At 37.7% G+C, this 26,273-nt stretch overlaps 1 protein-coding gene across 1 annotated transcript in view; it reads right to left on the reverse strand.

Moving 5' to 3' along the window:
- The window catches only part of STARD9 (StAR related lipid transfer domain containing 9), a 113,996-nt gene that overhangs the window by 77,075 nt on the left and 10,648 nt on the right, over positions 1-26,273 (reverse strand). Inside the window, exons 2-3 of the mRNA XM_056345141.1 lie at positions 22,718-22,787; positions 19,837-19,953 (exon numbers count right to left, since the gene is read on the reverse strand). Of these exons, the coding sequence (XP_056201116.1) occupies positions 19,837-19,953; positions 22,718-22,787 (187 nt within the window). The remainder of the gene's footprint in view (positions 1-19,836; positions 19,954-22,717; positions 22,788-26,273) is intronic.

Below are 26,273 nucleotides of genomic sequence, written 5' to 3' on the forward strand. Positions count from 1 at the left end.
AAGGCAGCAGGGACAAAATCAGTTCTCCGCTGTCTCTCTGAAAATAACCACCATTAATTTTGTGAGAAGATAGGGGATGGAGATGGAAAAAAGAATGTTCCTTGACTTTATTACAAGGGCATGGGAGCAAAAAGTAGTGATCCAAGTTTTTTGGTAATCCAGTAGGGGCTAACAATCATCTGTAACACTTGGACAACAGCACGATATCATTATCAAGATTAGATTTCTGCTTTTTTCCTTTCAGCTAGAAATGAGTATTCTCTTTTCACGTGTCAGCTCATTCAAGTTGATGTTTTTGCTATTAGATCATCAGCTCTTAAAATTACTACACTGGAAAACAGTTCTTAGGCCTATAAAATATACCTTCCCAGCAATAATCTCATTTCTTCACCTTCATATAAGAGACTTTTTTTGCATTGCCAGAAGAAAGTAGAAATGAAACAAAAGAAATGACAAGACATTGAAAATACTAATTTATATAAACAACTCTTTTAAAATACCACTAGAAATTCTACAAGGCAGATTCCATTTGTAAAACTATCAACAACTAAATTTCAACAGTACCCAAACCTGATAGGCTTCACTTCATGCTTCTGAAAGCAAATTTCCTGGGTTTGTCATTGTTTAATCTGGGCTCGCAAGCACTCATGGAGTTTGGTAGTGCTTGGTCTCAGTTGCGCCTCAAATTTCAGTTTTTGGTAATTACAACTATGATAGCTGTTGGAAAGATACACAGTAACAGTTTCAATAAAGTATGTCTTGAGTTTCATCTACATAAATACTATAAGCTAATAAAAGAATCATAGAATCATTTAGGTTGGAAAAGACCTATTAAGACCATTGAGTCCAACCATAAACCTAACACTGCCAAGTCCACCACTAAACCCTGTCCCTAAGCACCACATCTACATGTCTTTTAAATACCTCCACGGATAAATAAAAAAAAAAAAGGGGGGGGGGGGGGGGGGGGGAGGGACACGACAAACAAAAAACCCTAAAAAGCCAAATCTTCTTGAAAAACTGAAAATCTAGAAGTACAGATTTTGAGTTCCACTGAAAACTGCATTAAAAAAATATTCTCTTTAGACTTTAGAAGATTTTAAAAGGCATAAAAATACAGCAGCTACTTAAACAGTTCCATTTTTAAACTTTTTTTTCACTGTCCAAGCTCAGAACATTAAAATCCAAATAAAAAGCAACTACCTTTGCAACAACAGAATTTTCCACTTCATAACAAATTAATTGTATTATTAGCAGCATATGTAAAAGGGGTTTCAGATTTCTTGTAGTAATTTGTTTCCCTTTAAGCACACAAGTAAATGCAGTTTTACTTGCCAAGTCTGGGACTGAAGAATCTGCACTTTTCACACAGCAATCAGCAGCAGCTAAGCAAAGAAAGGAGTGGCTTACCCTGTTCTCTTACTCTGGTGAATACACTGGTTGTCTTGTCAGATTCAGCCAGGGAAAAATAAATCCTTTGACTTAAGTTGTTACAGATGTATTAAAGGAAGAACCAATTTTTAACCTGATTCTATAATACAATATAGACATATATTTTGTTTCTAATTTGGGATATTAAGCAAGCTATAGCAGCATTTTTGTTAATAAAGCAATTAAACTACTCTTTTTATGATGATACTGGACACACCAGAAGTGTTGCCACTTTAAGACGAAAGTCTATATTTAAAGTAAATTATGCTTCCATAATTGGAGAGATGAGAAGGTTTAAAGGACATTTATTTATAATACACAGTAGTCACTTCTACTTTTGTATTTCACAGAAAGAAAGTAGATTAATGTATTCCTGCTAGTTTCAGGCAATAGACTTAGGACTACATCTACTTTAATCATTAGAAGGACTTTTTTCTCTGTTGCTTGTTTTCTTAAAGATACAAAAGTACATACCTTTTGATAGGAAAGTTTGACCAGCTTTTAGAATATGTGCAGGGCTTATTGCTAAAAGAACAGGTTGAGAAACAGATACTTCATCAACCCCACTTGCATACATATATATATGTGTGTATATATATATATATATATATGTTTCATCCCACACTTATAAGTACCAGCTATCTTCATTAAGCATGGTTCACAAGGGAGGAATCTGCAGTCACTGTTTTCACAGGCACAGAGACAGATATAGAATCATAGAATAGTCTGGGTTGGAAGGGAACTTTAAAGGTCATCTAGCCCAACCCTCTTGCAATACGCAGGGAACAATGATACAACAGTGATGCTTCCACTGAGTAAAGGTCTTTACACCAATGGAACTATTTTTACACCTGTGTTTTGAAATACCTATCTGACTACTCAAGGACTAAATGTGCACAAAAGAGATATAAAGGAAAAAATTTATACACTTGTACAAATTCAGATATTACTTCAATTTTTATTGAGAAGAGTGAGAACCAGTCATCGAATCCCCAAATGAGTTTCTTGACCATGGTTCAGTTCTTCAAAGATTCTTGCAGAATTGAAGCTTTGTGGGATTTTTTTAAATTACATTTTAAAAAAAATGCCGTCTACAGTGCGTCCCACAACTTTTTAAAAAAAGGTTTGGAGCTGTACAAAATCCTCAGGGGAAAAAAGTTCTTTCTACATGTATATGGTTTTAGCAGCTTCTCGGAAAATCCAAACAACAGGAGGTAATTTAAGGTCACTTAGGAGTTCATGGAGAGCTCTTGGCATCCTATTGTCAAGAACGCATGAACAATAAAATTTGCCAGGACCAGTGGTTGAGTAAATTGTTAATTCTGATCTTTTGCCAGGTCACTGGCCTCTGTTCATTTCCAGCTTACAAGTACTGGGGGCCTGCATATTAACAGCCAAAGGTGCAATGAGCAGTCACAGCACACTTAATTAGAAATATTGCATTAAAAAGGCTGCAGGGACTATCATTTTCTTCTATTTTTGCTCTCCTAGTGACAGAAATTACTTAGGCTGGACATAACTGCTTCTTTCTACTGTTCTTCTCTTCCCCACTCACTTCATACCACACCAACCTCAAAACGAGGCAAGCCATACTATGAAGACAGCTCAGTGCTTCTTACTGCACTTTGCTTAACTAGACAGAAAGCAAAAAGCAAGCTGGTGAGTGTCAACCAGCCCAATAATTCCATAAAGCAAAAGATAAACCCATACATTTTCAAAAAGAAAAACGTGCAGATCTGCTACAAACAGAGAACAAACAGGCATCAGAAACAGGGAATTCCCAAGTCCCAATTAAGGTCACATATTTCTGTGTCATTACAAGCCCAGTAGTAAACCAAAACCTTGGTATTACCAGGATGAAAAAAGAAAGACCCTTTGGCAAACTGTCAGAATACCCCCACCCTCATAATATTATGACAAGACATTTCCTGTGAAGACAATACTGGAGTTTTCCTCTCAGATATGAGGCTTTCTGGGATTAACAAAAAAACCCCCCAAAATAGGCCCTAAAAATATTCAGAGGAACACACTTGATTGCCTAAGAAAAACAGCATACTTTTACCCTGGAGTAATAAAATAAATGAAAAGGGGTTTAGTTTTGGGTTTTTTTTCCCCTTTTAAAATGAGAAAGGAGGAAGAAATTTCATCAGCATTTAAAGTTCTTCCAAGCTGAAGATGCATTAAATTTTATTTCTTTACACATTAAAATTTTGTGCTATGCAGCACATTAAAATAGGCAAGAAATGCACAAGCAATGGGCAGAGAACTGGTAGTTCAAAATAAGGGATTCTGAAAGGATTGAAATGTAAGCTATTTATGTATTTACACTGGGTTTAAGTAACTATCCACCCTTCTGCATATACTTTCCAATATGTTGGTACAATACTCGTTTTAATGAAGTGTAGATTTTGCCACTTATAGTTTGCAACTTAAATTGTCAGTTCTGTCTCAAATTAAGTTTACTATATTAAGCATATGTTAAATCAATACATTTTAATACATGTTCCTTAACTCTTTTTTTTAACACAAATGTCTTATTACAACAAACTGATTCAGAAAAAGACAGGTTCACACACAACCTGAGGACATACTGGAATATGACAACCTAATCATGCATATTTCTGCTTCCACTATTTTCTTTTAGACAGAGAACAGTTGCATTATTGACGTAACTAGAAATTCAGTTATTATATTGTTTCCGTTTCAAAAGATTATTTAATATAATGACCACATGCCTAAGTTACTGGATGATTTTCAGATAACTGTGCTGTTTAAGGCAACGATCTACCTCCCAAGGAATTCAGCTCAGGCTTCTCTCTTTTCAGTGTAATAACTTACAGCAGAAACATTGAGTGTTTCTTACATTCAATATATATATAGTCTGCTGTCTTAAAAAAAAAAAAAAAAAAAAGGCCCCAGCATCTGCAAATTCTTCGTTTTTAAAAATGGCTGCCAGCTTCGATCAAAGCTGCACAAACAGGTCAAAGTAGCACCGTGCTCTGTATAAATTAGAGCATTTCACTTTTAACACTTCATATTTTATTAGTCCCTCAACCATTTTTAAAAAGTCAAAGTCTGATTTGAAATGGGTTTTTAAAACATACTTTTAAAATATTATTCTATGTATATCATTGTTTCCTCCAGATTTCCATCATCAAATAATTTTTCTCTCCAGGTCCTTTTCCTCATTTTTAGAAATTACCTTCTGTTAAGTGTGCTTTTATTCTATGGTAAGTAACAATAGAAAAAATAGTTAATATTATGACAAAATATTTTTGAGTAACATTATTTCATATCAGTATTTTAAATTGCATTAATAATTTCATCATTTCAAGATGCTTCCTTACCCACTAACTGCTATCTTAATTTTGTATATACTGCATGTACAATTCTAGCAAATTAGTAATACAGGTCTTTCTATTTAAACGAATGCCAAAAAAAAAATTATTGGAAAAAAGCATAGTTACTAGATTGTTGTTTAGGAAGCATAGCATGGAAAACTTTTTGTACGCTACAAGTTTTAACCAAGTTTATACCACTTTAAACTCAACAAGAGAACACTTTACATTAAAATATTTCAGCCAAGTCTATTGAAAACTTCTTCCAGTTCCTATATAGGTTATTTCTTGAACTAAAGGTGTACATCTTATACTGCCTCATTAATAACATTTTACAGTTGCTAACTGCACTGCAAATTGAAAGCAAATTTTGTTGATGCTTTGTGCATAAAGGTATCAGTGCTTACACTACTGACTGTAATAAATTTATGAATGTATAAAAACTTCTGGTAGACAGTAAGAATACTTTTTTTATATTAGAAGCAACTTGCAACTCATGTCATTCCTTCTGGGAGGAAAAATGGGGGTAGAGGTTAATTCTATACAGAGCTACTCTGGCATTTTCTGTGAGAACACAGCATTTTCTGAGTTCTCAGCCAGTGTTACATGGATGACTTGCGAACTGTGTCTGTGATGGAAATGGTTGCAAGGGCTTACCTTGCAGCCTGAGCTGTTTCTTACAGCTGGGTCTTAGAAGCACAAAAAAGGACCTAATGAATTTCTCTTTCCTTCAAGTGACAAATTGTCTCTGCACCCTGCCTAGCCTTTTACTTCTTATTAATGTTTCTTAAAGATTTTTATTCTAAATAGCAGCCATTCACTACCACAAATGTGTTAATTTTGTCCTATTTCTGTCTGCTATCTCTTCCTGACTCCTACCCTGGTTTTTTTCAGGGGAAAAAAAAAAAAAAAAAAAGAAAAAAAAAAAAAAAAAAGAGTCTGAGAAATACTTCTGTATCTGTAACAGTAGCAAAAAAAAATCAGGAGGCTGAAAGAATACAAAAGGAAGGTAGAAAACACTAAAAATTTTCAGAGATCCCTGACATTGTATAGACATGCTAAAGAACGTGCCCTCGTGTTCTGGGATGCAATGTCGGGTGCCTCAATTGATGAACAAATGTAGAAACTTGCACAGAAAGCGTGCTATACAGAACCAGCTCTAATGGTAAATCCATCTTTAAAACACAAGCTGCAGGGACTCTCGAAGGCTGGTATACAGACACAGGAAATGGATTTATACAGTCTCACTGTCAAAGGGGCTCCAGATTCCTGCTCAGTTGTATCAGTCCCAGAACAACATCATGATGCGCGTGCTACAAGCATCTTGTGGACAGCATATTAAAAGAAGAAAAAAGTTTTGATGCTTAGCATGAAACATAGCCATTAAAACAAAAGGTGCTGAACTGCGTGCAACAAGTTTCAGCCCCCATAATTAACTCTCCACCCCTAATCCCTCTGCTGGGAACAGAACCAGCTCCCATCACGGCTTTAGGTCTGCTGCTGGTTATGCACTGCAGGCGATCTTGTACCCCACAAAGACACAGGCAGGTATAATGCCAACATAAAACGTGATTACTTACTTGCCCCACAAATCTGGAAAGACAGAGCCAGAGGCATATGTCTGAAAGACATTCTCCCTTCTCCGAGTGATAACTTCTAGTTGCTTGCAAAAGCATTTCAGAATCACTTACAAAGAGGGTGGGCTACAAGCACTTCTGACAGGACCATGGAATTACAGCTGCAACACTAGCAATGTAAACACCCCCCACCCATATGTCACAGACCTGCCTACCTTCATCCTATCAACTACTCTCAGCCTCCAAAGCAGGGTGGCCACATGCAAGCTGCCTGTCAGCAATGGTCACGGTCCCTGTCAGTTACTGGACGGTGTCTAGAAAGTGTTATAAGAAATACCAGCTATCCCAGCCCAAACAGTACCAGGAAGGAGCCTTAACAATTTAGCAGTATAGATAACCAAGCTGCAGAGCACAGGGAATATTCCTGGGCATTAAACGGGGACATTTTATTTACTTGTACAGATACAGACTCAGTTTGGTATGAGGAAAAACCCATAGACTCCAAGTTAATAAAACAAGGTGACTTTCAAGTCTGTTTTGCTCTCTCTTTTAACTCAGCATGCCAATAACATTCAGCTGTAGAAAGGCACTTACATTCATAATAAATAGAATAGAAAGATTACATTCCATACACTGTAATAAGCAATAAATTTATGCAAATGACATGCAGTAGGATGAGACAATAAAAGCATTGTGCTGTATCAGAGTCAAACACACAGGAATGATGTAAAGGAGGACAGCGTGAAGAGCTGGTAGCAAATTTCTACAGTCCTCTGAAATATTTGTGTTTTCAAACTAAATGTATCTTTAAGGCATTCATAGTTCTTTTGAGTTTCTGCTGAATTCAAGTTTAAGTTAAAAATACCAAAAGCAATTTAAAGCCTGGGCTTAAGTAATCTCATTCTTCATATATAGGAATCAAGAAGGTTGCCAATTTTCTGAACATGAGCTGAAAATTCAGCATTAGTTGGTTTAGAGTTATACACTAAAAATAACTAAAAGGTGCTACAATATTAGTTGTCAAAAAAATAAAAAGGAACAAGTTACAGCCTCAGATTGCAGACTAGAATATTTCCCGGTTGTTAAAGAAATGTGATGATTTTTGGCTTTAAAATGCTAAATAGCTCCACCAAACCCATTCATTTGATTGGAATTTAAAAGTAAGGACTGGAATATGTGAAAAACTCATTGTTTCAATAATAAATTCGTATCAACTCACTTTCTAGATTGTTAATATGATCCCACCTTTTTTTCCTATTTCAAAACAGCTATGAGAAATGCTCTTAGTTCTAATAAAAAACAAAAGGAAAACAACAAAGAAAAATATAAAAGCGAGTGGGTTTCAGATTTTGTTTAGCTAATTAAAAGGTCAGTGAATTCAGACACATTTCAAAGCAGAACTTGTGTTCTATTAGGAAACAGGTTACAACGTACAGCAATTAAAAATAAATTTTATATATATAAGTAATTCATTAACTACTGTGTCTATTACTTTCAGTCATTAAGAAACAAGATGCAACTAAGAGCATCAAAGAAAGATAGACTAGAAAACAAAATGGCCTTGGAGCACTGTCAGTTATTCGAGCAGCATGACATGAACGATGCAGGGTAACCTGAGTTAACCAACCATAACCATCAGCAATAACACTGCCTATGTACATCAGGTCCTGGAGATGATGTGTGAGAGGGAGTGCAGAAGTCCAAAGCCCAAGCATGTGGGTCACAACGCCAACAGCTAAAGGAGCACTTTTCAGTTCTGCACATAGAATTTGTAGGTGCGTCTCTCCCATCCCAAAGGGATATATGCTTTCAAGCTACTATATAAGGAAGCTCTTTTCATCATACTTCCAAGGTTCCAAGTGCTCAGGTTACATTTATTGGTCATGCCACAAAATTATTATTGTGATCTTTACTGTGAAGGTCATAGACAGGTCCAATAGGGCTTGCTTGAAAAGACTGGGCATCATTGCTTTAAGAGATTTTTGGCTTTTAAAATCCATCAGGAAACCTCTTTCTTCTACAATGAGGATAACAAAAAGTATTACCCATTGTAGCAGGTTTGCATGGCAAGGTTTTGGTAGCGGGGGGGCTACAGGGGGGGGGCTTCTGTAAGAAGATGCCAGAAGCTTCCCCCATGTCCAATGAAACCAACGCCAGCTGGCCCCAGTATGAACCCACTGCTGGCTAAGGCCAAGCCCATCAGCGATGGTGGTAGCACCTCTGTGATAGCATATTAAGAAGGGGGGAAAAAAATCTGCACCAGCAAGAGAGAGGAGTGAGACTATGTAAAAGCAACAACTCTGCAGACACCAAGGTCAGTGAAGAAGGAGGGGGAGGAGGTGCTCCAGGCGCCAGAGCAGAGATTCCACTGCAGCCCACAATGAAGACTGTGGTGAAGACCGTGGTGAGGGAAGGCTGTCCTCTTCAGCCCATGGAGGGTAACAGTGGAGCAGATATCCCCCTGCAGCCTGTGGAGAACCCCATACCCAAGCAGGTAGATGCCTGAAGGAGGCTGTGATCTGTGGGAAGCCCATGCTGAAGCAGGTTTGCTGGCATGACTTGTGGACCTGTGGGGGACCCACGCTGGAGCAGTTTGTGAAGAAATGTAGCCCATGGGAAGGACTTACACTGGAGAAGTTAACAGAGAACTGTCTTCTGTGGGAGGGACCCCACACTGGAGCAAGGGAAGAATATGAGGTGGAAAAAGTGGCAGAAACGACATGTGATGAACCGACCAGAACCCCCATACCCCTGTGCCACTTCTGGGGAGGGGACAGAGAAATCAGGAATTAAGTTAAGCCCAGGAAGAAAGGAGGGGTCAGGAAGGTTTTTTTCTGATTTGAATGGTAATAAATTACACCAGTTTTCCCCAGGTTGAGTCTGTTTTACCCATGGTGGCAATTGCTGAGTGATCTCCCTGTTCTTATCTCGAACCACAAGCCTTCTGTTGTATTTTCTCTCCCCTGTCTAGTTGAGGAGGGGAGTGATAGAGCAGTTTTGGTGGACACCTGGCCATCAGCCAGGGTCAAATCACTACACCCATGAAGCTTTCAACATTGTTGTTCTAGCCAAAAGAAGTTATCTATTCCTAAGTCTATGAGCAGTTTCTCAAATCCGTTTTCTGGTATGATAACAGAACACACTTCGCAAAACCTAACACAAGATAAAACATGTCTCTGTCCCCCTTCAAAGCAACTGGACCTTTCCTGAACGTTGCTTTGCTGAAGCCCAATTTAAACACACCTTGAAGGACCTTCTACTAAAATCTGGGCAAAACTTGCAAAACATTTATGGTCTCAGAAAAGAAGCTACCAAAGCAAAAAGCATAAAGCAGTCTTGCACCAGTAATTTGAGCTCCTTTTCTTTTTAGTTGTATTCCAAACAAAACAAAGTCCTAGAGACACTTCATTTTCAAAACCACCTATGAAATACAAATACAACCTCCCTGAAAGCTTGCCTACTTTAAATCCAATACATAATTCCCTGCAATTTCATATCTCTGCTTCTCCAATGCTAAGGCTTTCCTTACCCACTGATGTCAAATTACTGACCTCTGCCTATGAAATAATAAAATTATTTTAAATTTATAAATACAAAGAAAAAGAGGTAGGCCAAAGTAATTCATTCTGGCCTGGATCCTTACAGTTCCTTAATTTTTCAGACCTGATGCTTTATATGTAGGTCTGGCACATGGGATGAGGCACATACTCTTTACAGACTGACTCTTTTCTTCATAAGAAAAGCTGGCAACAATACTGTAAAGGCACACAGTATCAATGATACAATCCATGTATACACTCGTAAAGACATATGTTGTGTTCACAAGAGGGATGTCTGAAAATTCAGAATGGAAAACCTTGCAGTAACAGCAGAGCACAAGCTGGGACCCTTCTTAAAGTTAGTAGATGTAGTTTGAAAGCAAGTCACTCCTTACAGGCACAAAACAAAATCCAGGAAAATATTCATTGCCATTCAATATCTCAGGAATGAATCAATCCTTGCTGGATAGGTTATAAATGGTCCATTCCAAAACTTATTAATCAGCTATTTCATGTGACAGTGATAGTCTGTTAAGACATACTTCAAAATACATTTGCCAATCTAAGATACAGAACATCATCTCTTCTGCTTCAGCTGAGAATGTTCCGACATTGTAACTCTGAAGTTATAAAGAGTGAGAACCTCATCATAGCATATACACTTGGGGGTAAGGAACCTTAAACTGACACTCAAAATTTTTATTTTCATGTGGTGAGGCTACTGTGTTTCTAGACTGAATTAATGTTATTCCTTTTCACTCTTACACAATTTAGGAGCACTGGCAACAGAATCTACTTTAGCAGAAAAGCAACAACTGAACAGAGATGTTAATTTTGCTTTTCACATATGAGCACTCAAGGGCCAGAGTTTTTATTAATTAAAAACAAAACAGAACTGGGAGTCAACATGCAGGTGCTCAGATCAAGCCAAAAGGGTGATTCATTCAGTTTGTGTTCAAGCCCCCCCCCACATCTTTCTGAGGCATATCATCTTAGCTAACAGAAAAATACAAGAACAAGCACAAATCTATAAAAAAGGGACGTCCTGGTTTTTGCTATAATATAAAGGAACAATTGCTGTTCGCACCAAACACTTCAATAAGCAGTAATAACAGAACACATGCATATTACTTGGGTTTTTCAGGCCTTAGCTACTTAAGCATGCAAGTCCAATCTCATGGCTGCAACATGTCAGAAACAGAGCACATTTTCAGAAATAAACAAAATAGCTGTGTTGAACTTGGTCACAGCTGCTGCAATAAACATATCTCACTATTCTGTACTAGCACAGTCCTGCCCAACAGTATCTTTCATAAGCCAGCTGCCTGCTAAAACCACATAAAACCCCAAACCCATAAAATAAAACCCCCAAACCTGGCCCAGTCTCCCACTAAAAGTCTGTCAGCATCCTTCCATCCAGTTACTACAGAACTCACAGATCTATATGATCTTGGAGACTTAGTTGCTAAGTTCATATTAATTTTTCAGTAATTTCAGTTCCCAAAAGACCAGCCTAACTGAAATTATTCACACAAAATTGCCAAGATCGGAGGAAACCCACTCCAGGTTAAACACTAGTCTCAGATCAATCTGCTACCTTGGAAGAACCATTTATATAACCTTCCATTCTGTGTCCAGCCACACTGTGGAAGTACTTGCAGATGGGTAAGGGAACCTGTTTGCAAAGCAGAAAGAGTAAGGAATGCTCCTCAGATTAAAATAAGAAAAATGTATCACTACTTTATGAGCATGGAAAAAAGATCAGTATGATCACATAGAGGAATTTTATTTGTGAATGTTAATCTGCAAGTAAGAAAGAACAATCAACATCTGCATACAGCTTATCTATATAACACTGTTTTTTAAAATACACCTCCATCACTAGAAGTTAAAAAAAAAAAAAAAGTCATCCTTCCAAATGACCATATGCTGTCAAGTTACTTCAGAAAGCTTACAGGTCACCAGCACCAAGTTTCTGGTTTTACTTGTAAGACACACAAAAATCACCAGGTTTATAGGAGTAACACAGATTGTGAATGAGCAGGTTCACGGCAACGTGCATGACAACTGACAACCCAAAGCAATTGTTATTCTTTTTCTTCTAAGTTGCTGAATGCACTTACACATCTTTTCAATACTATTTAGTGAATTATACTGCCTGCATATTGTAAAGAATGTGCTCTAGGTATCTAGTAAGTAACAGTCAGTGCCTATCAGGGACTATGAGCACTAGCAGATTGAACAGTCAGAAAATATCTCATTTCATAGTTTGTGAAACAGTTTATTGATTTCTCTCAACTTGTTACCAATATTAAGCTTAATCCTTTCTTGTGTACTCCTGTTTAGGCTTCATATTTTAACTGCATCTGCATTAAATTATAATTGCACATGTATGTATATGACTATATAATTATTTCTGTCAATTAACTCAATGTCTCAGTTACTTGAAACTAATTTTTTTCTCCCCAAAACATATTTTTAATGTTATGCATGGTAAACTCAAAGTCAACTTAATTCTTCTTTGTCTTCCAATAAAGCCTGCTTTGAAATTTGCAATTATTCATGACAATTTTCAGGTAAGTTTTCTGAAAAGAAATCTTGGTATAGCCAGAAAGAACGACCTTATTAGATCACAAACTAAACACAGCAGCTGTGTTGCTGGCAGAAGATATGTAGCACGCACTCACGGTGGTTTCCCTCCCTCCATCATAATCCATTATATAGTGATCCAATTATTGCACAAAAAGCCTTTTTCTTATAGCACGCTCTCCTTTCTACTTCTGTTTCACGCTGGTTCGGAGAAAAAAAAAATCATCTTGTGGATGGAATGCTTACTGCTTCTCAAATATTTAATGAAAAAAATGTCATTTACACCCACAACCACTGCCGCCTCTTCTTTCTGTCTCCTTCTACACCAAGGGGAGTGGGGGTGCAGAGAGGCAGAGAGAGAAAAGAGAACAAATTGAAGGATTTTTCAAAATATTTAAATTAAACCTTTATTATGTCATAATTTTTAGAATTAAGCACATATGCCAGATAACAGTTTTTAATTTGTCTTGAGAATTCACAAGACAAATAAAAACTTAAATCTCACAGGGAACGTATGGAGGCACAGAAGTATCACAGACTCAGCTTACAAAGGAAAGGTCTCTCAGTTAAAGTTCTTCAGAAGTGTGACTACATTTGCATTAAAAAAAAAAAAGAAGAAAAAAAAAAAAGTACAGTGACTTAGTTTGACAAAGGGTGGGAAAGTATGTTGCAATGTTTTGCTTCCAAACGATACTGTTGTGTAACTTTTCTAAACTTTTGCAGTCAGCAAACAAAAAAAACCCTCCAAAAAACAAAACAAAAAAGCACTGCCATATTGAAGATCTTGCATATTAAAACAAGCACATCTGCTGCTTCTATTTGCTTTTTGGTTATACTCTGACAAGGAGGTAAGAAAAGCATTTGCTTGCCTGCCTCTTTCCCCAACTATTTTTCTTAGCTGGAAGTAGTATGAAACCCAACTATGCTGGGAAGTCAAATGTGATAAAAAACAATTATGGTACTTTAAAAACAAATAAATGGGAAAAAATCTGTTTAAAAGGGTCATGTGCATTCACTCACTTAAGCCATCAGCAACCCCCATTTCTGCCTTCAGAGCACAGAATAAACCCCAGTCTCCCCAATGAATCTATTTATAAACAAAGATAGAAATAATTAGATAATATGTTTGAACAGAAAGGAGTTCTTCCTAGCATACATTTGGAATGGACAGACAGGCATAGAGAACCTGTGTCACTTGTCATATAAAGTTTAGAAATAAACAACTTTAAATTTAACACAGTTTTGCTTTTGGACAGTCTTATAAAACCCTCAATGGTTCAAATGCACAGTGGAAGTGCACCAAAAACCAGAATCACAGTTATTCTCTCACTTATATTAGTAAGCCAGTGCTGAAGAACTGGGGGTGGGGGGTGGAAGGGAGTGATAAGGTCAAGAAATTAGGAGCAGTTACTGACATTTGCAATAAGACTTGGTTTTGTACCCTTACTGCTTTCTCACTGTAAAATCATCCTGATTCGTTAAGACAATGCTTGTCACATGTGACATCACAGTGCAATCTCCACATACAGGGAAATCCACATGAATTTTCAAATGAAGATTTTTATTTTCTTTTTTTTAATAGGCAGCCACTTCTCATCAAACAGACAATGTAATATTTCAGGGGGAAAGATGCAAGAGTATATCATCACTCAGCTACTTATAACAGCCTCAGTGCACTCTCACATTTCTTGTATCTACCTTATTTTTGTTTGGTCACAGCCTTTTTGGTTGAGTGCTTTTATGACTGCATCTTAGAAGGTTCAATGAGGGTCATAACGTTACTGAAAATTATAATAGTCAGAGACACAGTGAAGGAAGATACACACCTGCATAAACCTAATACAGTATGCCAAACCAAAATAAAATCCTTATCAAGTCAAGCCCAGAAATCCTTGACCAATATGAATATCATTTATGTCATTCTTTTGACAGCCTGAGTAAAAATTCTGAAGTCTAAATTATTATTTCCCTTATAAACATTAACATCTCCATTTAACTGATGCACTAAGGTACAAAAACTAAGCTTGAGATCTACAAAAAGTGTTTCAAGAAAACCCAGTCTGACATTTGGATCCCACTAAAAATCAGTGCGAGTTGGGCACTTAAACACTTTTCTAGATTTCTCTCTCTACCATTCAAAGCCTATTAGCCATGGGATGTATACCTCTTATCAAAAAGAACAGATTGCTACACACCAGCTATCTATGGGAACTGCTGTGTGTAAATACCTGCTTGTACATCCTGTGGGTCAGCCTGCCCACCGTGCTTACTGTGCATACACAATAACCGGATGGGTAGGATGGCTGGAGGGAAGCTGTGAGGACTGGAGCTATAACAACCAGCTACAAGAATACTTAATGCTTGCATGTGTTCCTTTAGCCTTAAGAATACCCTTGTGCAGACACTTTGTTTAACTGCACTTGTATCAGATCAAGCTGAACTATTCTTTCTTTTTGTCAGTAGGATTTAAATGGGCATTTACTTAAGTTCCGCAACTGTTTTAAACATTTTCCTTTGCTTGATGGAGCTAAAACAGACCTGAGGAGTTCATTAAGAGGTACCTTAGGTTTTAAAAAGGAAACTCAAAAGATTGAAACAGACTGTTCTATGCCAGACAAAAATTAAGTAAGTTTAAATTTAGATGCTTGTCTGCAGGACAACTATAAAGGTCTCAAAGCACCTACATATTAATTATCATATTCATCCAGCAGAATGAATCAGTAAGCCTGAATCTGCCTATAAGAATAAAAGTTATAACCCTAAATATCATTATCACACAGTATTTTTACCAGAAAATGGAAATATGTCATGAATCTCTATTAAAGGATAATCCCATAGTTATACAATGGCCAAAAACTGATGGATTTCAAACGTAGTCTTTGGAAAACAATCCTGAACTACACACAGCTTCCTGAAGACATCTGTGGAGGAAGGGTGCAGGGGAAAAGGAAGCAGTAGTCACTTCTACACAAATGTCCCCTCACTTCTACACAAATGTCCCCTGCTACTGGTCACCTTCCAAAAAAAAACCCCAAACCCAAAAAACAAACAAAAACCAAAACCAAAAAAACCTCCCAAAACACAAGAATGCAGGAAGACATGGTGAAACTACTTCATTTTATGGAAGCAGTAAAGCCCAGGTGCAGACTAAACTAATTCTGCAGCAACATGGCACAGGGAAAAATCAACAGTTTGTGTCAAAAATGGCAGGAAAAATAACATCACCAGAAGTATTACAGGTTCTTGTGGGGGTTTTTTTTTGGTTGGTTGGTTTTAGTTTTCTCTCTCTTTTTTTTTTTTTTTTTAAGAGTATAACTATATCTTGACAGTGATGGTGTGGAAGACCATTCCCTCGTTTATAACCATGGAAAATGCATGTTACGAATTGCAAAATTAAGATCAGAAAAACCATGCATAACCTTTTTCTCATAAATGCCTATAATCTTTTAGAATTTCTTTTTGTTTCTCATTTCATATTTTACCCATTAAATGTGAATTCATATTTATTTGTTGCAGTTCTTTCTCTGGTCCCACACAATGTTTTGATACTCAGTTTCTTTCCCTCATTCTACCCATGTAGCCCTAGTGCCTAGTTCATCCTTTCATACTTAGAATGATTTAACACATCTGATTCCTTTCCTTCTTCCTTTACTGGCTGGCAACTGGTTGATTTAGACAGTGACTCTTCCCTTAGGGTCTTTCTTAATTCCTCTATTCTGTTTATGCACCAACAAATCCACAAAAATTGTCTTTAAAAAGAGAAGGTAGGCTCCACTTTGGAAAGAACAGCACATCTGTGAAAGCAGATGAAAACCTTAGCTCAATATCAACGCAAAGCGTTCTACTGCCTAGTAAGAAATCAAAAGCAACAGGCCCAAGGATCAAAAACTGGCCGCCTAAAAACAGAGATCTCATTGTAAAATTTGGCATTCTACTTATCTTATGAATACTTGCATAGGTGAGCTATTGCAAAAATATTACATTTTGTGAAGAATTTATGTAACTTCCAAATGAAGACTAAGAATTAGGTTTGCTACTAATGGACTTCTAAATTAAGCTTATAAATTACTGGGTTATCATTAGAAACACTGTATAGCTTTATATTTCACCACAGTTAGGAGAGAAATAAAGAAAAAAGAACTCTGCCTCAGATCTAATTACTCAAATGTTTTAAATGTGAGAATAATATTTAATAACAATCAAAGACTATCCACTTGTACCTGAAACCATCTTCCAAAACCAATTACAAACCACCAGGTTCTCTCTGCTAAAAGGCCTGCTTCCCAGACATGAGTGATGTGCTCTTCCTTCAGTAGTCAAAAATCAGCTTTGTTTTTAATTTAGGAAACTCTCTTCTTTTCAGAGATATGACAAGGCTTACATTATTTATGTAATGCCAATCAAGAAAGCTTGTGTATATAATGAAGTGAGAATTATTTTTTAAATTCAGCCCTAAATAAATACATAGACAACATTTCCTAAAAATAATTTATATATTTGACTCTGTTTGCTCCAGCTTTTAAGGGAAAAAACATTTCCAGTTTCAGTGCTGTTAAAGTCAGGGGTGGGGGTGGGGTGGGGAGGTAAAGGCATATCATCTGTCACTTGGGCATTGCAAGTTTTACTAAATTGGTTCAGTTCACCGTATTGCAAGGTCTACTCTCCCCAAACTAAAGTGAAAAAAAACCACACACACACCAAAACACCTTCCCAACCTTTTTTGTTTTCTTTTTTTAGATTAAAATAAGGCAATAGAAGAAATATTAACATGAATATATTAGGAAAAACAAACAAGGTGGGCAACATGTATTCCCATTTTGGCAAATACAAGTAGAACAGAGGTGGCAGAAAAAGCACAATTTTTATAAACAGAACAATAAATCCAAACTTTTCAACCAAACATTTTAAAGTACTTACACATGTGTGACTTAAGTCTGTCACAAGTACCTGTGAAATACATGATAAAAAAAAGGGGAATAAAATGCATTCTGTGTAGTCATCTCTGGAATGCAAGGCACTGGAACCTTAAGTGAGCAATGTTAACATCTGGAAGAAACTCTAAGAAGTATTCAGAGAAGTGGATTTGCATCTTGAAAATCATACTTTTACCTGAACACTAAGATTTGCAGCCCTTCCACTACTGTTTTGTTGTCACAGAAACCTTAATAACTGAAGAAACTGCAAGGACTTCATTTTATACATCCACCCAGAGGACAAAAAAGTTTACTACAAGAGAGCATTCTACAAAAATGAACCTGAAGGCAGATACTTTAATCTACTTTTCATCCTCAACCAATACACCAATCGTGTATTATAACTGTTGGCAGGACATCTTCAAGGAAAAAGCAATCCAAGGTCAGCTCATGAAAGCAAGCTTTTACTGGATGACAATGTTAACCGAACCTCCTTTGGCTGCTGATAGCATCGCTGCTGTAAGGAAGCTTAGAAATGTCAAGCTCAGCACTGAAGTAATGATTCAAAACATGGAATTAATACAATAAACTTCATTCATACAGTGTAAGGGGGCAAAGAAATGCACAAAAGCATGGTAAGATTGCAGTATTCTTGCAGTCCTCTTCTCAAGGACATTTAAAGTATGCTTTACTGGTTCTACAATCACCAAGACAGGTAAAAGCCCAAGAAATTCATTTATGACTCCAGGCCCTTTAAAGCACCTGTCCATCTTTAAACTTTCCTTAACTTGATGAAATACATCTGTCTAAGGCTCAGTAACCCAATGGTTACATGAAGCAGCACTGGGTGCCCTTTCAGCCAGCATCAGGCACAAGTAAGGAAACTATGGCCCATTACTTAATTTTCTAAGGCCAAGGAGTTCATGTTTTCCCTCAGTGTTTTTATTACATAAAACTGTATTGTATGATAACACAAGGCTCTCCACAGTGTCTGAAATACCTACTCAGCCCCAGCAAGGAAGCTGCACTGTTTATATTGCATTTTACATTCTTTTTTGATCGCACTTGTATTTAACAACAACAAGAACAAAATATTACACTTCGTAGCCAGTATTTACATTTTCCATTTGGCAGTTCTGATAATTTTTCATACATAGTAGAGATAAAACTGACTTGGCAGACTGTATTTATCAACATTTCATCTACTGAACCATTTCAGCTAGAAAGCCAACTGTATTGTCAACAGCTCTAAGAAGGCTGTTTCTAAGCACAGTATGAGAGAAACTCACAAAGAACACAATCAAAATAACCCAGTAAGACAACATAAGGGGAATGACGGACCCCAGCAGTTCAGCACTCAAAGATTTGTTATTTGTAATTGTTAAAATGGAATCTTACCTAGTGCTGGATACTTTAGAAAGACAACTTACTTTTTTAAACACTAAATACACTTCCCAAGTTCCCCAAACTGCTTCCACACTATTGCACCAAGAAGGAAATGGAACACAGTCAAGAATTTAAACTGTAGTTCTGGTAATTGCCAAATCTGATAGTTTTTCAAATGTTGACTCCCGTAAGTAAAACAATTCTGTGCTCATCACTACCAGAAAGACAAACTTCACCAGACTAGCTCAGCCTTAAGTGATACTTTCTGTGAAAACAACACAATTATACAAGTTGAAATTTCAGGAACAATCACACCAACAACAGACAAAGATGAAATGGTACAATTCTGAAGACCAAACAGAGGCAAAAAATTATTTTAATGCCAACATGTAATAAAATGCATGCGTAGTGAAACATTTTGATAGTTCTGCTGTGCATTATATTTATTTGTAATAGATGTAATAATTCCTTGTTTATTAACAAAAATTTGTAACCATATTCAATTTAAATACTGAATCCTTCTACCTTCTTTCTTAATCAAACCTTGGCTCCTCAAGCTAGAAGTAATCTCCATTAATTATAAGAGGTTTCTGATGTTTCATTAATGAAAAGTGCTCTCAGAACAGTATTGTATAAGTAAAATAAGTACTGTTATTTAAAGATGTGATTACTTCACTGTTGACCCTCTCAGAATTGCCTCAACACTCCTTCCTCTCATTTCAGAGCTTTGTCCCTCTAGAATCTGATCCCCCCACCACCCCCGAACAAAATGTCTCATTGCTAGCCTAGAGTCCTCAGATCATTGAAATTAATGATCACTACCAAAGTTAACATATCTAATGAAAGCATGCATTACTTGAAAAACAAGGGTATTACAGTCCTACTGCACCAACTTAAGATAAAAGGACCGAGTACTGTGGTATTAGAAACAAAATAAGAAAAAGATGGGGGCAGAAAAGAAAACAAAGTTTTAGGTATCCTGCATCTCTGTCTCTTCCTGTGGATGTGATTATAAAGGACAAAACAGAATGGAAACACAGACATGAAGAACAGCATCACTTACCATTTCCTGAGATGCATACTTTGGATCTTCCGGATCAACTGACCAGTAGCAGTAATCAAAGCTGAAGGCGACAGTCTTCTCTCTCGAGTCCCAAGTGCTGTCAGGCCTACTGTCAACCTGACAACAGAAGGAAACAGACAGAAAAAACCATTCACTTTGAAGCTAACTGAAAAGCAAGCATTTTAAAACAGGAAGTTTAACTAGGATCTGTGCTGTGGAAAAGGAATGACAAATAGTTTATCCTCTTTATTAAATTTTCTTTGATGTTCAGAGTGATGCAGAGACCTCCATGACAGACCTGCTGAAGCCTTTTTGCTGAAGGGTTCATTTACTACAGCTAATATTGTAGTAAAATGTAGTAAAATGAAAGCGATTTAGTTAATCTTCACAACATCTACAGACTGGCAGGAAAGCTCTATAACCCTTTAGATATTTCTCTGTCCTTCTGTTTCACCAAGAACCACATGACAGAAATGAGGCCCCAAGTGAGAAAACAAAACTAATATTCTCACTGCATAGTTGAAAACACAGGTCTCTTCCCCCATTTTCCCTTCGCTTTGTCATGGTTGCAAGCAAATGCTTCTGTCACTGGAACTGCGTGCTACAAACCTAACATTTACAGTTTAGTAATAATGACAGTGAAGCCTTTCTAGCATAATAGTCAGAAATGGTGACTGAAATTAAGGGAATTGTTTAAGTCTGTATAATCTTGCCCAAGTGACTTGTAATAAAATATATAAGCTTATGAACTATACATTGTTCTACTCATCAAAGGAGAGCAATGAGTCAAAACATTACACAAAATTAACACCATCCACATGTAATTCTGATCTTACCACTAACTTTATTGTAGCCTTGACATTTGGAATAATCTAAGCAGAAAAAAAGGTTTGATATAATTTGCTACCTAACGGTGCCAAAACCCAGGGGTGACAGTGCTGTCTGCCAGATTACTGGACAAAGGGCACTCTAAGCACCAAACTCTGCCACTAGCTGTGATGTTTCCAGGGAAAACTAACTTACAGGCTCATCTGACAGGTTTGTGACTTTTACGGCTTTATTAAATCAAGAAAGAGCACAGCAAAAGAGGACAGACACAATTTTAAATTATCTTTGAAGTAAAGAGGTAGGTATTTTAAACCCTGCATGAGTCCAAAGTTGTCACACTGAATTAAGTACAACCAAGGTTTCCTTTAGTCGGAATTAATGTCTTAACAAGCCTATTGATCATCTTCAGTAATGACATTTTCAACATGGTGATTCAGAGATTTTTATGATTACCTTTATTTTCTTTGGTTTTCTACAGCAATAAGCAGAAGACAGCTTGCCTTCCTATTGGAATGTGTAGAAAAAACAAAAAAAAACCCCAACAAAACAATTCCCTTTTACCTCAGGAAAAGCAGCCCCTGACCACAGCTGGGATAATTTTGCTCTGAACTACAATGCGTACCTACCCCAGATATAACATGAACACTAGTGTATAAAGTTAACTTACACACTAACTTGGATTCATCAAAGGCTGCCTAAATTTAGTTTATGCGTAAAGCAAACTCACGCCCATTACAAAACTCACCAATTGGGAAAGCTCAAGAGAGAAACAGTCCACAAACCAGCCACTGTGCCTCCAAACCACCATTCTCGGCCTGCTGCGCGCAGTCTGCCCCACTGCTGTGGTAGCCCCAGAGTCCCAAGGCAGCCCACAGCGCCTCTTGAAACAAAATTAAAAACCCTCCAGGTCTAATAAGGCTCAGCTGCACCCTGTCAGGCAGCTGCAACACCCAGGCCTCCACTCACTGCGGGAGGGGGTGGGCAGCCCTCAGGCCAGGGCCCCTCGCAGCAGCCTGGGGCCCCCCAGCCTGCCTGAGAATGGCCTGGGGATGGGCAGCCTTGCACCGGGGTGAGAGCTTCATCAAATGTATGAAGAACTGGGTAAAATTATTTCAGAAAGTAATGAGTGTCAGACTCTGCAAACACAGCCTTTGGAAAGGAAATACCCAGAAAATAGGCAACATTTTACATCCGTGATACCTTTCTTTAAAAACAAGCACCTGTATTGTCAATACAAGAATACTTGTAACAGAAAAAAGTAAATAGTTCAAATCTTTCCGTTCAATTTTTGACAAGGTTTCTCTTCAACGCATTTCTCTTGAACCAGCAATCTAGAATCACTGGGTTCCTTGCAGATACAAACAGGAGACAAGAAATACAACAACAAACCCGCCTTCTAGCATCCCCACAGTAATCTCACTGTTCATTTATTTGCCTTTCAAGCAGAAACGTGCTTGACAACACAAAATTGCTTTGCTCCTATTCTATTAATTTTGTGAAAGACCATGGCAGCTTTAAGTAGTTCAAGAGTCTAAACCAGAGGGCTGATTCCCCAGCACGCTGGCTCCGGAGCTCTCACCAAGGATGACAGCTACATTCAGTTTAGTCTTATAGTTCTTGGTCTTTTATCAAGGCCTGAAGCGTAGCTGAACACATTTTGCTTCATTTCATGCAAGTCAGTTGCACTTTGAGTGTAAACATGAGAAGAGGAGACACACAAGGAAAGAAATTATCCAGATGTTTAGTAAGATAAGCACAAAATCCTAAACAATTTACTAACAGCTTTGAATGATGGCATGCAGCCAGACAGCAGAAGTTTCGACAAATATAAAATACAGAACACATAACTACATGTTAAATCCACTGCCACAAAAAAAACCCACGCCCCAAACCAAAACAATCCTCCCCAACACTTTTATTGCAATTGTTCTAGAGCTGTGCCAGTTTAAACTTCTCCCTTAATATTTTTATTAGAATGATCCAATAGCCGAACAAACACAGAAAAGCATCAGGATATCAGGATCCTTATATAAGAAGACAACAAAAAGCATACCTTTATATTTCTGACTTTTGCCACTTTGTCATCAACTTCTACAATCACTCTTCCTCCTTCTGCACTCTCTCTGGAAACAGAACACATTTAAAAATCCATTTAAAATATGAAGACACAGAAAGATGCACATCAAATCCATAAATCTCAGAAATTTGTGTTTACTTCAACAAACTATAAATCAGAGCTATAAAACAGATACTTGTAAGACACTTGTAGAGGAATGAAGCTGGGTTAATTAACATTGATAACATACAGCTGTGGGCTGGCTTCAGGGGCAGTGGGTTGGTCGATGTAGATAAGGTGCAGCTGTGGCTGGTTCTGGTAAGGGCTTGGGCAGCCAGTGAAGAGGGAGCAGCTGAGGAAGAAGCAAGAGAAGAGAGAACGTGCCCTGGATGAGGCGAGATGAGAAGGCAGCAGAGAGCTGTATGAAGAGATGCTGGTATGAGGTGGTGAAAGACCTTGTTGTAGCTTGATAGTTTTGAGGGTGCTGTGACAGACACTCTGTGATGTTAAGTAACATCAGGAAATCTGCAGCCAGCTATCTCAGTAGTGAGAGGGGGGAAAAAACCCACAGGACTGTGGCGATTAAACAGTTTCAAAGTTCTTGTCCTAAATACTTTGTTAGGATATTATTTCTAATTAAGAGTTGTTGTTTTAAATTACATTTACAAGGAAGTAGAGTGGAGCACCAGTAGACGTCCTGTGCTTTGTGGAGTAGGGATCCACGTCACAGACTTGCAAGCTGCAAGCGTCAAGTCACGCTGTCTCATTTTTACCCTGTAATCCAAAGTGTTTGTTGTAGTCCTCAGAAAAGTACGCTTTGGAAAAAGAAAACTGTCCTTAAATGTAAATTAACAGAATTGTTCTTCAAGTGCAAAGGGCCAAGCACTCTTATACACTGTCTAAACTTCCCACTGAACACAGCTATGAATGGCTTCTAGAGCCAACTTCCACTTCCAAAATTAGTCATACTAGAAAAGAATGAAAAAAAGATGTGGCCAAAGCAAAAAGAAAAACAAACACCAAAACAACAAACAAAAACCCCACACCAAAACCCCAACCAACTTATTTCTGGGCCAACAGCACAACAGCTACTTGGAAGTTAAGGAGATTCTTATTTAGAGGTGTGTTGATTCACATCCCTCTCAATAATTATCATGTATTTTTTTAATACATAGCAAGATAGAAATGAGGAAGAAGAGGTCAGGAGCCTAATTCTCTCACAGCAGAAAAATAAACAAACACTTAATTACTGAGAAGCTAAGAACAGGAGAAAGATTTTTGTATCCTTTGTATCTCTTCTATATTTTGCTTTGCACTCTGATACTGACAAATCTTATAAGCTGTAACTTTACCAGAAAGTTTTACTTTGATGAAACCTAATGCCTTTGTAAATTTGGAAGGAAATGGTTTAGAAATAAAATCAATGCCCTTAGTGCAGTTTTGGCACACTTTGTTTAAAAGTAAGCTGAAGACACAGACACTGTCATATGAGACTAGCTGTATAGCTATCTCCTGATAATCAGCTGGATCAGTACCATAAGATCAATTAAAAACTAGATAAGATAAAACAAGAGTAAGGAAATTCAAATCCAGTTGCCCACCATACATTCATGGCCCTAGATCCATCTTTTAACAGATTCCTTACATGTGTACAGAAGTATTTACTCCCCCACCCATTACAATCTTCACTGACAGCTCTTCCAGGGAGCACAATGTGCCCTACCTCTGAGGTCCCTCTGGTTCTCACTTTCTGTACCAAAACAATATTCAAAACAATGCCTTAGAACACTGAAGGCTTCCACAGAGACACTCATTTGAGCTTTACAAGCATAAAGGAGTTTTAAACACATTTCTCAGCATAGGGTGTCCCCATTTTGCAGATAGAAATAATGCTTTACCTTAACGTCTCTCTGCTTCATGTTGCTAACTTTGAGCACCTGCCTGGAGACAGACTGAACTTAGTATTTCTATAGTACATACTTATACACAGCACTTCACTTAGAAAATACACGCGCAGCTCCCAGACGTTTTAGTTAAGCTGTGAGTATGCACCAGTGCAATATTATCAGCCACCAGAGCCCTGAATTCAGCCCCAGAGGAAAGTGGAACACTCAAAGGAGAGAGAATTTTCATTACATACAGCTGATTACTGAACAGAGGCCTCACAAGGCTCCCTAAAAAACAACAAACAAGGGCAAGCATCTAAGGATACAGGCTGTGAGCATCTAAGGTAGAAAATTGCAACTGATGCATTTAATCTGTACATGTGCTTTTCAAAGCACATACAAAGTTGCAAGTGTTTTCCAACACAGTAAGTTTGGGGACTTGCATATCCACATACAAACCTCTGCCAGGTGAGCTAATGGGCAAAGCTGACAGTTAACCCTGTACAGCACACCAGATCCGAAAAAAAATGGGACGTTGTGACAAAGAATTTCACAAGAATTTAAGAACAGCAGAAGGCAGACAAAACCAGAGGGATCCCTTAGGAGGGAGCTTGCTTCACTTACACATACTGTTTCCTCTACTGCCTCAGTACGATCTTGGCCCTATCCTGCTTCCTAAGGACAAGAGCACTGCCTATTTTTCAGTCCTACTGTTAACCCTCCAGTCTTACCACCCTAGTTACAGTTCACTGAGTTCCTGTCTTCCTCCCCTTCCGCACACACATCATCCCTTACAGGTACCTGCTACCTGTTCTCTCTGACATCTTGACCATGGGCCCACATTCAATTTTAGTGCTTTCAACTGCTCTGCAGGTCTTGTCTCCCTTCTCCTACTGCACTGCAGCTGGTTTAGGCTGATCTCCCTGCCCCTAAGGTACACAATCCTACTCTCTTCGTTAGCTCTTCCAGTCTCTATCCCAAGTTTATTTTTACACTCCACAGCTGAATCAGTGTTTCTTCCTTGACACCAGCCGGGGTCAGCAAACAAATTATTGAGAATAAATGGGATAGAAGACCGTGTTCTCAGTTCCTATACCTGGGTTTCAATTGTGAGCTGGACAACACTGAGCTCAATTTATTAAAGCAGTGCTCAACTGATTTTGACTTAAAGGAATGGTGCAAGCACAATTTGGTCAACATGAAGGAACACAAGTTCAGATGCACTCAGGGAAACCAGATCCCTTAAAACTTTCATCTGCTGTATTCTTACAAGTCTTCACTAAGCATGTTAAAGAGTTTCAGTTATTTAGAACTTCAGCAGAAATGGGTAGATTCAGATGGGGAATTTCAAAAATACATACCAGATTTCCACTTTTAAATCAATTGGGAAATTCAAATAAATGGTCACCCTAAGTTGCTTTTAAATATTTTAAAAACTAGTTTTCCCTTAATTTCACCTTCAGTAGCAGCTAAACCGTTCTGGATGAAGCCTAAAAATAATTTAAAATATCTAGTCTCAGGCAAGCATTCATGAATGGAAAATTTCTAACCAAATTATAAAGACCTGGCAAAGCTTTTAATGGTTTTAAATGCCAGATGTAAGGCAACCTCAACAACAAGCAGTGCTCCCAACCCCACCTGTAACAACTAAATGAAATTCACTGTGT

The sequence above is a fragment of the Falco biarmicus genome, chromosome 7, assembly GCF_023638135.1.
Source record: "Falco biarmicus isolate bFalBia1 chromosome 7, bFalBia1.pri, whole genome shotgun sequence".
NCBI lineage: Eukaryota > Metazoa > Chordata > Aves > Falconiformes > Falconidae > Falco > Falco biarmicus.